The sequence below is a fragment of the Dipodomys merriami genome, unplaced genomic scaffold (assembly GCF_024711535.1).
Source record: "Dipodomys merriami isolate MVZ:Mamm:240054 unplaced genomic scaffold, mDipMer1.0.p SCAF_4, whole genome shotgun sequence".
NCBI lineage: Eukaryota > Metazoa > Chordata > Mammalia > Rodentia > Heteromyidae > Dipodomys > Dipodomys merriami.
The window spans coordinates 7,884,565-7,899,337 of NW_027205603.1; the positions used below are offsets into that span (position 1 = coordinate 7,884,565).

Consider the following 14,773-nt stretch of genomic DNA (forward strand, 5'->3'; position numbering starts at 1 on the left):
ATGAGATGGACTGGCCCAGGGCCAGGGCAGGTATATTTTATACAGATGTTATTAATAAGGGCAGAAATCTAGACTGGCTAGGTGAAAAATGATCAATGTAAAATGACAAATTACATATGGCATCTGTTTTTCTCCAGGAATTCCTCCCCCAAGATCTTAAATGTAGTCATAAATCTACCAACAAAAGAGGAGAAATAAAGTAACGATAATTATGGTTTCCACTTAGGGAGGAAAAAAAAAAGATGTTTAAACTTCTCCATCTCTTGGCCAGTGCTTCCTATCAGTCCCTGCTTTGATGCTATCTGAGCATCAGTAATGTCTGGGAAACGTCTGCCCATTAGAGGGCTAATGGGCAGCAAGAATTTAATTAGGAAATCTGCATATGAATACCCTCCTCCAGTTAAGCTGGAGTTTCCTGCATTTGTGTCTTGAAAAGAATTAGGCTTTATTTTTCACTTTCACCTATGGCTTTTAAACACTGCCCAAGTGTTTCAAAGTATGTTAGAGGTAAGAAAGTTAATTAGGATAGAAGGCATCAGTGAGCTGTTTGTTTGGGCTTAAAAAAATTATTTTTCTAGTGTATTCAGATACCAGTCTCTTTGAAAGGAGGAACTTTTGATCATTTTTTTTGGGGGGGGTCATTCATGGGGCTTGAACTCTGGGCACTGTCCCTTAGCTCTTCAGCTCAAGGCAAGCGCTCTACAACTTGAGCCACAGTGCCACTTCCAGTTTTCTGGTGGTTAATTGGAGATAAGAGTCTCATAGACTTTCCTGCCCAGGCTGGCTTTAAACCTCCATCCTCAGATCTCAGCCTCCTGATAGTTAGGATTACAGGCACGAGCCACTGGTACCCATCTTATGCTGTTTTGTGACACATGAAAACAGACCACATGTCAGTCACTCATTCATTTATGCAACAAGTGTTTGTTTTTTGGGTTTTTTTTGTCAGTTGTGGGGCCTGAACTCTGGGCCTGGGCGCTGTCCCTCAGCTCTTCAGCTATAGACTAGCACTCTACCACTTGAGCCTCAGCCCCACTTCTGGCTTTTTCTGCTTATGTGGTACTGAGGAATCGAACCCAGGGCCTCAGGCATGCAAGGCAAGCGCTCTACCACTGAGCCACCTTCCCAGCCTATAAGTGTTTTTTTTTTTTGCATTTCAGTTAAGTGCAGGACACCATGCTTGCCGCTGGAGTTCCAAAGATGAATGAAACACAATCGTTGCTCTCGAGGAATTCTGTCCAATGGTGGAAAAACAAAACAAAACACAGAAACTAAGTGTCCTGTATCCTAACTTACAAGAAATGAATGTCCTCAATCACATTTGAACATGTAATTCAAACTTTATTTGCCCTCTGGCTGTCACTAAAAACTTTATAAAATTATTTTCCAGGTTGTTTTGATACATTGTGGTCTATCAAAAACGCTGATGAATGATAAAAAATTTTACTTCTCAAATGATCATAATTGAAAGGGAATGGCAAATAAGGATGCCATATGAAAAACATATTTCCCATGGTGGGAGAAATGTATCATCCAATGCAGAGTTGTTTTAAACCCCATTAGAATTCATTAATTCATTAATTCATTAACTTTTTCATCCAACAAGTATGCTAATTAGTTTCTATATACTATTTCTGTACTTAGAAACCCCAAAGGGCTGGTAAATTGCACTTTATTAGTTGTGTTCTAGATGCACAGATATGGTTAGCTTTTTATGTACTGGGGTTTGAACTCAGGATCTGGGCTCTGATGGTTAGCTCCACATCTGGCTTTGTTGTTGGTATTGTTTGTGTATGTGTGGGCTGGTTCTGGAATCTGAACTCCGGGCCTAGGTGCTGTCCTTGAACTTTCTTGCTCAAGACTGGCATTCTACCACTTGAACCACAACTCTACTTCCTGATTTTTAGTAGTTAAAATTGGAGAGAAGAGTCCCATGGACTTTTTCTGCCTGGGCTGGCTTCAAACAGTGATCCTCAAATCTCAGCCTCCTGAGTAGTTAGGATTACAGGTATGAACTATGGATGAGTGCTCAGGGTCACCCATATCTTAAACTACAGCTTCTTAGCTCCCCACTTCCTGTGTGTGTGTGTGTGTGTGTGTGTGTGTGTGTGTGTGTTTTAAAGTGGCCACTGACCTTGTAAACAACTGCCAACCCATATTTCAGTGCTTCTATTTAACATTTAGTGAGATATAACTAACAATGGCATTCACACTGGAGGTGAAGAAAACCAATGGCACTTGGGCGAGGCCTACCTAACTTTCTCAGCCTACCACAACACCTGCTTTGTTGTTAAGGGCCTGCTTAGGACTAGTGCTTGGTGGCCAGAGGTTTGCAAGAGATAGCTGTTTCAGAGAAGAGCCCAGAAGGAAGGTGGTGCCTACATCACAGTAAAATACGGTAGGAAGGGCAATTGGAAGACACGGCATATATTCCAGAATATACAACTCTTGTTAGAAAGTAGGAGAGACCTTATGTGTCCGGAAAACTGGTACCAGCAGAGATTGCCACTCAAGTCAAAGTTGTGAAAAAGAAGATGCATCCTGTCATACTAAAAGTTAACCCCCACCACCACACACACGCCAGGAAAATCTGGATTCTTCTAAGCCATTTTATTAAGAGGTTAGGATCTAAAGGAAAGGTTTATTTTGTCCCAAACTTCACAGTAGGATTTCTCAGCCCCATCGAAAAAGCCCAGTTCTGCCAGCAGAAAAAGCTTCTTGGTGGAGAAAAAGAGCAGTGGGGAGGAGTACAGGAAAACGCGGGGACACAGGTGCGGGGTGTGGGGCGGGGGGGTGGGTAAGGGAAGTCCGACCCCTACTTCAAGCCCCGGCCCCGTGCCTTCGGGGTCCCTGGTGGCCGACTGCACCGAGTGTTTTCAATCGCCCGCCGGATCCTTCGTCGAATACATTTATAACGATCAGCCGCGCCGGGGAGGCCCCGGGTCCACCTGAAAACAAGCGGGGGGGAGCCGCGCCAGGGCCGCGATGCCTCGGAAAACTTTCCAAGGCGGCGGCGGGGACGGGCTGGGCGCCTCCCCGAGGAACTTTTTGGGGCTGGTGGATTGCGTGTCACTCTCGCTTTCCGACGCGCCTCCCCACTCCCTTCTTCTCCCCCCTCCCCCTTCCCTCCTTCCCTCCCTCCGGGCGCCCGCACTTGGCGTTTCCACCACCGCGGGCGGAGAGCCCCCTCTCCCCGCCACCCAGCCGCGCCCCGCGCCGCCCGCTCGCCCGCCCGCCGGCTCCGCGCGCCGCTCGCTTGCACACACGCGGTCCGGCAGCGTCCCGCGCCCCCCCCCCCCGCCCCACGCCCCGGAGAGGGGCGAAGAGGAGGCGGAGCAGGGGACCCGCCGCCGGGAGGGCCGGTCGCAGACTTGAGAAGCGGACTGCACCCCCCACTCCCCCCGCCACACCTCCGATTTTTCCGCCAATGGTCCAGAGCGACATGTCCAAGTCGCCTCCCGCAGCGGCGGCCGCGGCGCCCGGGATCCAGATGGAGCCGCTGGAGAGCGGGGCGCCCGGAGCACAGGTAGCGCGAGCGCCGCGCCCTCGGCCGGCTTTGTGAGCCGCCGCGCGCCGCCCCCTGAGTCCCGGCCCCGCCGCCCCGCGCCCCAGCGCCCCCCGCGCCCCCCTCTCCCCGCGCCCGGGCGTGTGTGTGTGTGTGCGCGCGTGCGGGGCGGGGGGACCCGGCCCCCCGGGCGCCGGCCTCCGCCTCGGCTTCCATTTCTCCCCCCCTCACCCTCGGCTTCTGCCAAGCAAGTGGGAAAGGGGGCGGGGGAGACCTGCCGGTCCGCCCCGGCGTCTCCCGGGGGGCCGCCGCCCCGCTGGCCTCGCCCCTGCCCGGGAGAGGCGCATGGAGAGCCATGAACCAGGCGAGCGGACTGGACCTGCTCAAGATCGTGAGTCCTGGGGGGGTGGGGGTCAGGGGGTGCGCCGCCCGCGGGGGGGGCCCTCTCTGCCTGGCCCTCGGGGGGCCCCCGCGGGGAAGCCTCAGCGCGGGGTGGGGAGGGGAGCGGGGTGGAGGGGGGCGGGCAGGGGTGCGGGGTGCGGGGAGTGGGGGCGCAGCTTCTCCGATCTGAGATCCCTGCCCTGGGCACTCGACAAGGTTTGCCCGGAACCCCACTTTCCTAACCCTCCCCCCCAACCCCCAAAGAGAGAGGAGGCAGCTAGGTGGGAATCAAGAGAAAGTTGTTGTTATTGTGATTATTATTTCTTTATTGTTCCTCCAGAAAATGTTAGCCATTTCAGGCAGCTCGGGGATCTCTTCTCCTCCTCTAAAAAGTAATAGCAGTTTGGGGGTGAGGAAGTGGGGGCGGGGGAGGAGGAGGGAGAAGAAGGAAAAGCAATCGTCCTGGCTCTACACCTTGTGAAGTAGGAGATACCAGTTGTGGGCTTTGGGCGGTGAGAAGGTGGCACTGACGTCACGCTTTGGCAGGTACAGTTGGGGTGACAGACACCTCTAGATCTGGGCGGTAGGGACACTCCACGTTTATACTAGCGGTGTGGGGGTGGCGTTGGTGAGGACTTGGGGAGTCCCGGAGTCTGGGCTGGTCTGTTGGTTGAGAGGCTAGGGTTACATTTCCTTGCTGTAGAATCGCTTCCTCTTGCTTTAAATGGCCTGGGTTGGCTGATTCCAAGCCTATGTTTGTCCTGTTGTGAATTGTGACTATCATGCCTGCGTGCGCGTATCAACAAATACGTGTGTGTGCACACACATACACACAATACAGCAGCTATGGAGAGCATGCGAGAGGAGCGTGACTGTGGGGTAGGTAGGTGGGGGGTGTGTGCAACCCTCTCCCCCCGGGAATGTTTGCACGTGTCCTCCACCCGCTGTTGTGTTGAAAGTGGAAATGGACTGTATTTTGATACTGGAGCGAGGGCACTTGTGGCTGGGCATGGCTCTGTTGAGCTTTCTTCCATTTAGAGAACATAGTTGGATTCCAGACGGAGAAAGAATGGAGAATCTTAAGAACTTATATAATAGGAAATCTGTCTCTTTGGAGTGGTAAAAAAGCCAGATTTAATCTGCCTTGACCATGTGGTTTACTCAATAGTTAAGAGTGTAGGCTCACACCTGCAATCCTAGCTACTCAGGAAGTTGAGATCTGAGGTGGACAGTTTGAAGCCCGTCCCAGCAGCAAAGTCCATGAGCCTCTTTAAAAAAAAAAAAAACAAAAACAAGACAAAAGAAATACACTAAAGGGTGGGGGGGGGGAGAGAGAAAAAAGAATTAACTGCAAACAGTACCAAAAAAAATCTTGTTTTCATTTTTTGGAGTTCATTTCGATAAGCATCATTTTATATGGGCATATTCACATAGCTATTATCTGCAATTAACCACTAAAAGCCGGAAGTGGAGCTGTGGCTTTAGTGATAGGCCACACTAGCCTTGAGCCAAGAAGAGCTCAGAGACAGCACCCAAACTCTGGATTCAAGCCCCAGGACTGGCACACACACAAGTAACTAGGATCTGAATTCTGGTCCACACAGCTTACTTACATTTGCCTTTATGCCAACCTGTGCCAAGTTAGGCAAGAGTAAAAACTGAATTCAGAGGCCATGGTATGGAGATCTTGAGTGTTGATCCAGTAAGGGACTTTAGCTTTTTTTTTTTTTTTTAATGTTCCTTGGGGGGATTTTTGTTTGTTTGTTTTTACACTTACAGCCAAATAGAGTGCTTGAATCATTGGAGATGATAGGGCTTACTCCCTTCCCTAAAAGCATGACTGTACTCCAATAAGAGGTACTAATTTCATTGGTGATTTATTAAATGTGGTAAGTTATCAAACATGTATAACTGGAAGATAGTTTCTTCCTTCAAAGGTTTGATATACCAGTAGCTCCAAGTTTGAAAAATGTACAGCAATGGTATCTCTTAAGTAGAGAAGAGAAATTTGTAAGGCTCATGAGGAAAGGTCACCAGTATTCTATTTTGAGGACTTAGGCAGATCTTCATAGAAGAGGTGGCATTTGATTAAAAAAAATTACCAGGTGAATGATTTTGAGAGAGGTGGTAGAGAGCCACACACAAAGCAGTCACCAGATTTAAAAGTGTAATCTACAGCATGCATTCAAAACTCCTACTTTGAAGAGAGTGTAGGAAGTTAGACATTGCATACAATTAGGCATCACACTGACTGGGCAGTCAATCAGAAGCCACATCTTGGAGGCCTCAGAACACTTAGGCAGATAAAATAACCACCCAGCAGGTCCTTTAAGCACCAAACATTTCAAAGGTCAAGCTTGAACAATTAGCAAGTGAGTGCCTAGAATCAGGGTAGAATAGGGGAAGAGAGGAATGGATTTAAATGTGTATAATTCCGGGTGAGGTTTAAATATTTAACCCTTACAACATCTATTCCCTGGCTTTCTCTGCCTTCCCAAAGCAAAAGCAATTTTACCTAAATTGTGTTCATATTACATCCATTATTGTAGGGCAGCATTACTTTGTTTACTTTATCTGCTAACTCCTGACATCAGAAGTTTCTGTGAGCATTGGGAATGCCAGCCATTGTATCTCTGGGCAGAACAGAGTGGAGATAAAATTAAAAGAGGCTGGCTTGCAAGAGAAAGCACTCTTTGCTGAGACACTGGGTAATAGTGATTCTATTTAGAAATAGAATATTCAAGCATTTCTTGTGTTTTCAGAATCCTTTCCCTTTCACCTCAGGATTATATTGCATGCTTTCTATGATGAAAGCAAAAACTATAGATTTACAGATTCTCCGTGGTCCTTACAGGTATCCTAGCAAAGAGAATTCTGTAATAATGGGTGCATTTCCTCCTCTATCTAGAAGTGTTAAAAAGCAAAGTGGATATATTTCTTAGCGTGAATAGCCACCTCACTAGAAATTCTTAAAAAGTTCTGATGAAAGAACCTTGCATTACTTTGTAGGTAACTTATTAAAACGGTTCAGTGCAAACTTGGGCAAGGGCTACCTCCAAAACCAAACATTCTTGTAGGACTTTCTCCAAACTGGGGATCTGCAAGGTTCATTACAATAGCCCCCAGCTACCTGTGGTTTCTGAGTTTCTGAGCTCTTGAACTGTGGCCAGTCTGAACAGACTTCAAAAACTTAACACACAATAATGACTATAACACATCCTCAAGGAATAACATTTGAATTCATCACAGGTTGAAGCAATAATATTTTGAGTCTGTTGAGTTGAATGAAATGCAAATACAGTGTCATAATTAATTCCCCCTGTCTGCTATTTGCCTTTTTTTTTTCCTCTCAAGCAGTTCTAGAAAAATATCCTTTCCCCAGGTGACTCCTATTGTGATTTTTTGGGGGAGTTTTTGGACAAAGGCCTAGAGAATGAGGCACAAGTGACAATGGTAAAGAGGAAATAGACAAGAACCAAGAGCAATAGCTCAGCCCTTTAGGCCTCAGAGATTGTAGCTAGCATCTCCAGTCACACCTGAAAATGGACAGCGAGCATAGGCCCTGTTTGTTTTGCACCTAGCAACCAATCCCAGCTGGTTCTACCTCAGCCTGGCTCACCAGCTGCTTTTCAAGTACTAGACCTGGCAATATAGCCAGGGCATTTAGCAATACAGGGCACTGGCTCTATGCCTGTAGCTTTAGAACCAAATCACCACAGTTTGTGTGTGTGTGTGTTTTAATTTTGTTTTTAATAGAAACTTCATAGGTCTAAGGTGTAATGGTCAATCTTGTATAGTCTCCAGATGTAGCAGTCATAGACCTTGTGCTTTATATTTTGTTAAAAAATCTTTGCTCCTTATTACAGGTCATTTTCCTTTTGAATGCTTATATATTATATATCTATATATATATATATATATGTAGATATATAATATATTTCTGGGGTTGCATAGAAAAAATAGAAGCATGCCAGTGAGAATTTCTGAATGTTCTACAAATCTGAAATACAGTGTCTGAGTGGTCCTCTTTTTAGTTCTGATAGTTGTAGTTTCTTTATAGTTTTTGATAGGAACTTTTAACTCCTTTGAATTATATAAAACTGTAACTCTGGCCCTTTAAGAAAAGCTGAGCCTGTTAACCCCTCAGTGGGGAGTGGCACTCTATGATTTTTGTAGCAGAGAGGCCTGTTTCTTTCAAACTACAGAGAGTTAAAGTTGATTTTGATCTGATTTATAAAGGGAAAGTCTAAAATTCGAAGGGATCAACTTCACTGAGCATGAATGGAGGGGGTGAGAAATAGCCTTAGCACTCAACTCCCCTTGCTGGAGCTGCCACCTCCCCATCAAGCCCAGAAGAGCTGTCCCTAGGTGGCTGCCCTGACCGCATTGTTCGCCCTGCTGAAGTAGCCAGTTGAGGAGTAACTTCAAGAATTCACTAGTACCTTGTGCTTCAACCATTCAGAAATCGGATTTGAATTCCATCTCAAACCATGACTCCTTATTGACTGGGCTTTAAGACAAATCCATTTTTTTAATTATCAAGGAAGGATTTGTATAAGGCTGATATTAACATCATGCTGAATTTTGAAGATCTTAAATATTGTGTGCGTATTTGCACATGCATGTCTGTTTGTGCGCTACCACTTGAGCCACAGCTCCACTTGCAGCTTGCTTGCTTGCTTTTTTCCCTCCTTCCCTTCTTTTCTCCCTCCCTCCTCTCTCTTCCTTCCTTTCTCTTTATTTCTCTTTCCCTCTCTCCTTCCTTCCCTCCCCGCTCTTTCTTTCTTTCTCTTTCTATCTTTCTCTTTCTCTCCTCTCCTCTCTCTCTCTCTCTCTCTCCCCCCCCCCCCCCCTCTCTCTCTCTCTCTCTCTCTCTCTCTCTCTCTCTCTCTCTCTCTCTCTCCTATCTCTCTCTCTCTCTCTCTCTCTCATTTGGTGAGAAGAGTTTTACACATTCTTGCTCAGGCTGGATTTGAACCTTGATCCTCAGCTCTCAGACTGCTGATTAGCTAGGAATATAGGCCTGAGCCACCGAAGCCCAGCTTTTAATATTTTTTTTAAAGGTGAATTTTAGAGAAATCTAGAAGTTTCTGACATGTTAATTTGGTATTTCAGGACAACTAAAACAAATTAGGTGCCTTGAGTTTTCTTTTCCTCTTCACTATACTGACATAATTTGTTTTTATTAAGCTCCATATAGTTAAGGGAATGTAAATAACGTGGTAGCTTTGTTCCAAGAAGGGCTTAGGAAGCTGCCTGTGCCAGCAAGGATCTATGGGGTGGCATATCTCAGGCAACATTCCATGTCTTCCTCCTCCTACCATTCTAAGGGTTGTCTCTGACAGTGGGTGTCATGTACCTAGTGCTGTTAAAAAGTAGTTTTAAAATTACATTGTTCATACAAGTAGAAAATTAAGGAAACAGTGCTTTATTTCTACATAATATCAACTAAATATTAGGGCATTTGAATTTAAATATTAGGACATTTGATCTTATTTTTATTTTCATTTAGAAGATGGTTTGTCTTCTTTTTGTTTCTAATTCCTTCAGATAAAATACTCCATTCCTTAATTGTGAGTTGGACTCAGTTTTAGATGCTCACTAGCTTAAAGGATACTGGCAGCAGTCTTAATTTTCACTAACTTTGTCTTAAGGTACATAAAAATAGACTTAACTTCCCAACTCTACTTGAAATTTTACTTTTCTTTCTCTTGTCAAAAAGAATGTTGTCACTTTGAAGTTTACAAGAAGGACAGTTGGAAAGAGAAATTACTGAATGAGGAAAATTGCAGAATTAGGGTATAATTAAGTGGATCGGTTTTGCTTTTAATAGATGCTATGAAACACGAGTAAGTTAGCACTTTTTCAAAAGTCACACCTCAACTCAACCTAGGAGAGTACTAGTGGGAGGAGGGTGGAGGAAGATGAGTCTGGTCAAAGTAGATTGTTTGCAGCTATGAAAATAGAACAGCGAAACCTGTTGACATTGGTTTTAGAAGAGGAAGGGAAGATGGGAGGAGAGGGAAGGTTGAGATAGATTGGAATATATTAATGCCTGCGTGGGGAAATGTAGCAGGGAAATACCTCCCTTTTATAACTAATGGAAGCTAAGGAACAAAATCCCTCAAGTGATTGAAAAGATAGTATATATTTTCCTCAAAACGGTCACCAGTTTGCTTGTGATTCATTGACCCTGTAGGATGCTAAGCTGCCTAAAAATAATGTTTGTAAATGATATTCCCAGAGGTCTAGAAGAATTAACTCACACTTTTAAATGGGCCCATTTCTTCCCCCCCCCCCTTTTTTTTAAATTTCAACAGCCTCCCCTAGGACTAAATATCTTCCTCCTGTGGCTCTTCTAATGTCTGTTGTGTAATTGTGAGGCAGCTGAATAGGAAAACATGTTTATCAGGAGAAAGCTAAAGCAAACAATCACCTAATTGTAACGACACACATTTCCACTCATCTGAAAATGGTACCTGAAGAGAAAGTATTAATGGAGTAACATTATGTTGTCTCTGTTCTGAAAACAAAACAATAAGTATGCTCCTCATGAGGTTAAATGGTATGTTTAACCCAAATCATCTCCAATTTGTCTAAAGAAATATGACAGGCCTTAAAAAGCCTTTCAGGGTAATAAGTATTTTTCCATATGGAATAATGGAATAACATAGATCTTTTTTAATTTTAGATTTTTTTTCAGACCTTATTTTAGCCTTCTCGGGCCTTGTGAAGCATTCTGTCCTTTACCAGTAATTGGGAAAGGAAGGGTGTTGATAAAAGAATGTTATTTTTCAACAGTTTACTGAATAATGTTTATGTAAGAAAGAAGAATAAGCTGTGAAGTGAATCTTGTACATTACATTATGAAAGCCGGGCCGAGCTGGTCTTTCCTTTTTAAAAAGTTAATTAAATGCCATGGAAACCCATTTGTATTATATAAACCCCTTAGATACTTGGAAGAGAACAAACATATTTAAAGAAAAAAATTTGCTTTAATATTATACCACTCTCCTGCTGATTACAGATTCATCTAAATTACTCATAACACAAATGTTTGTAATAGATTTCAGCTTGCCTAAGTGTTGCGTATATGATGGTTTATGAAGATACTTTTAATTTAAACCTTATGAATGCACCAAACAGCCCAGTAGCATTTTCAAACTATGAATATAGTGATTAAAAATGGGAAATTGGTTTTGATAATTGGATAAAGTATCTAGAAGCCTGATAATTGTTATGTTTCAGTCTCCTACTTCCCAATTTTCATGTGTTTGTGTATTTTGAATCCTTACATATGCCCGATCTTATTCCAATGCTCTAAATAAATTATTCCATATAATATTTAAAATTGCTCTAGGAAGTATAATTTTGTTTAATACTTAATCTCAGTTTTAAGATGAGAAAAATAGTGCTGAAAAGGTTTAAGAAATAGGCTGAAAGTCTGCAATAGACAGGACTTTATATGTATTTCACTCTAGACCTCTGTGTTGATATATTTTTCACTTATAATATATGCAATAATTTTATACTTAGCATTATACATGGATTGGTGAAGAAATAAGTTCATTTGTACATATTTGTGCTTGACTCAATTCTTTATTCTTAATTATTTTTAACTTTGATTTCTTGTTCTTAAATGCTTCCCTTTCCTCTTTTCCTTTTCTTCCTTCAGTTCGTTCTTTTCTTTTTTCTTGTACTAGGGAAAGCATAGTTGGCAAGCACTTTGCCATTCAAGATTTCCCCCAGTCTTTTAAAATGCCTTCTTGCTTGCATGCTTGCTTGCTTGCTTTTTTTTTCTTTCTTTTTTGGTGGCAGACTTGGAGTTTTTGCCCAAGGCTAGTGCTCTACCACTTAAGCCACAGCTCCACTTCTAGTATTTTGGTAATGGAGATAAGAAGCTCATGGACTTTTCTGCCCAGGCTGACTTTAAACCATGATCTTCAGGTCTCAACTTCCTGAACAGCTAGGATTACAGGCATGAGCAACCAGGGCCTAATTTAAATGCCTATATTTAAATGCTTTTTCTTCCATGGCTTTTGCCTCTTGGCTTCTAATATATTTGCAAACACTGTGAATTGTTTCAATGCATTAGATATTAAATGCCTTATCTAAAAACTTTTTTCCATATAGACTGATTTTCCAATGTTTTCTGTACAATGGCAGTTTATTGTGCATTTACAGCCTGTCTTGTTGTATAGAAGTAGCCTGGATTCTCCCTGTACAAAGGTCTAATAATAATCTGTTCTCCCCTTTGTTTTTTTTTTTTGTTTTGTTTTGTTTTTTGTAGTCCTATGGAAAAGGAGCCAGAAGGAAGAACAGATTTAAAGGATCTGACGGAAGTACCTCCTCTGATACTACCTCAAATAGTTTCGTTCGTCAGGTAGGAAAGCTGATTTACAGTTTCCAGAAGTATATTTAAGATGAAATTCTTTTTTTAAGTAGTTTTAAACTCTCATCCTTAAGATCCATTCAGTATTGCTTGACTTGAACTTTGGAGCCAACCTTGTATGTCTTATGTCCTAATGAAAATATTTGTATTTTAAGTGAACGTTGGAGGGATAATTACAGTTCCTTTCCTGGCAGGTCAAGGAAAGTCAGGGGTAGAATTCATTACCATGGGTTTCTTTGTAGCAGAATAACAGAAGTGCTTTGGGAATATTACAGTTGTTTTGTTTGTTCGTTTGTTTTTGGATTTGGGTGGTTCTTTGGAGAATGAGGTGGAGATATGGTGGTTGTCCTTGCTTGAGTTTTCTTCTTTGCTTTTGTTTTTGGATTTAGACTGAGCCAAGCACGTGGTCTTGAGTGGTTGACACATTGAAGGTTAAAATAGAGTGATGAGATGTCATTGAATAAGTGGCTGTCCATGGAGACAAAGCCATAGTCTTCATTTCTGTTACACTGTGGTATATTCCTGGGACCATCCCATAAACAGATGTTTCAAGTTCAATCACACAACAGATAAACACTCTTTTTATGGTTCCAGAAGGGCCTTTGAGTCCCAGAGGAGCATATAGACAGCCAGGTCCCTAAGGACTGTGGTGATCTGTGAAATCTCATGAAATGCATACATGCATCTTGATCTCTCTCCTCATGGTGGAGAGTAGGGGATGGAAGAGTTGAAGAGAACCTCTTTCTTGCCTAAATGATGACCATTTCTGGCCAATTCTCTCATAGATCATTTCCTCTCTCTGTCTCTCTCTCTGCCCTTCTGTCCTCTGTCCCTCTGTCTCTCTTTGTGCTAGTACTTTGGGGGTCATGTTCTTGCTTGACTTTTCACTCAAGGCTGGAGCTTGACCACTTAAGCCACACTCCACTCTCTTTTTTTGCTGTCTTCATTTGTTTTTGTGATTAACTAGAGATGAGAGTCTCACAGGCTTTTGTGATTGGGCTGCCTTTGAATTTGTATCCTCAGATCTTAGCCTCCTAAGTAGGATGACAGGAGTGATCCTGTAATACCTTTCTATTGGTGACAACTCATTCTCTGGATCTGGAGAGTTTTTCAACTGGGAAAACTGTCTAAATAGCACATTCTTTGGGATGTCACTTTTACAAATTGCTTTTCTGGGTTCTTCACCAGGACATTAGTTTTTGCCAGAAGGGTCTGCTATAAATCGTTTTTGACTTTTGGATTTATTTGGAGGGGGAGGAGGGAAAGATTGGTTCTACTTCCATCTCTCCCTATGTTCATTGAGTCTGCTGGTGGGCCTCTTCTAGTGTTCTGTGCTCTGTTCACAGCTGTTTACTGCTCTATATTGTTTTTGTGTGTGTGTGTGTGTGTGTGTGTGTGTGTGTGTGTGTGTGTGTGTGTGTGTGTGTGTATGTAGACAGAGCTCTTCCTAGTCACCAGTACCCCATAGCTGCTGAGAACCCCAGTAGTATATGTCTGGGGAACTTTCAACTGGAACAATGTTGGTCCTGGTCTAGGCCAATTGTAGATTGTTTTGGTTGCAGGAAAAGCTAGACGATGAGAATGAGTAAAGCAGCAAGATGGTGTTTGCTAAGAATCATTGGGAATGAAAAGATGAAGCAAGAGACACCTGCTTACAGCAATGTTCCGATAGTGTTTCTGGGCATAGGGTCCTGGGAAGACTGTGAGAGGCACCCAGGATTTGCGTACTGTGGTCTACAGTTTGCTGGGCACAACAGGTGTCATGATCCTGGGGTGAGTCTAGGGCTCGAAGACATTGTCACTTAGGGAAGTCTGTCAAAGGAAGTCACCCAGGAGCTTTGCCATTTTAGCATTCATATTTCTTCTGCCTCAGAAACAAAGGAAGTTGCCCTTGGAAAAATGTAACCCCTACCACTTATATCCAGGCTGAATTTTGGTGGAGGTAGAGAAGAAAAGATTGTTTCTTGGTCCCCATAGCTCTGGCAATTAAAAAATGATGCCAGGAAGCTGGCTGACAGGTCATGAATTGGAAGCAGAGATGTTTCAAGGTAGAAAGATGCAGTGAAGTTAATGGCATAGAGTCCACTGTTGCTTATGTGAGTTCTTTAAAAATCTTACTGAGCTGGGTGGTTGATGCCTGTAATCCTAGCAGCTCAAAAGGCTGAAATCTAAGGATCAGTGTTCAAAGCCAGCCTAGGCAGAAAAGTGAGATAGACCCTTATCTCCACCAAAAAGCCAGAAGTGGAGTTTTGGATTAAGTGGTAGAGCGCCATTCTCGAGCAATAAAAGCTAAGGGAGCTGGGCTCCAGTGGCTCACATCTGTAATCCTAACTACTCAGGAGGCTGAGATCTGATGAACTTGGTTTGAAGTCAGCTTGGGCAGAAAAGTCCCTGTGAGACTCTTATCTCTAATTAACCACTCAAAAACTGGAAGTAGAGCTGTGGCTCAAAGTGGTAGAGCATTAGCCTTGAGAAAAAAGAGCTCAGGAAGAGTG

General features: G+C 43.4%; 1 protein-coding gene across 7 annotated transcripts in view; it reads left to right on the top strand.

The window, feature by feature from the left end:
* The first annotated feature begins 3,398 nt into the window (after positions 1-3,398).
* Cacnb2 (calcium voltage-gated channel auxiliary subunit beta 2) overlaps positions 3,399-14,773 on the top strand; it is a 308,080-nt gene continuing 296,705 nt past the window's right edge. For 4 of the 7 annotated variants that reach the window (XM_069990453.1, XM_069990454.1, XM_069990458.1 and 1 more), the window contains exons 1-2: positions 3,399-3,526; positions 12,177-12,269. In XM_069990453.1, coding sequence (XP_069846554.1) covers positions 3,428-3,526; positions 12,177-12,269 — 192 coding nt within the window. In that variant the 5' untranslated portion in view covers positions 3,399-3,427. Of the gene's footprint in view, positions 3,527-3,777; positions 3,897-12,176; positions 12,270-14,773 lie in introns of those variants that run through there. The other 3 variants (XM_069990456.1, XM_069990457.1, XM_069990464.1) reach the window with 2 other exon arrangements.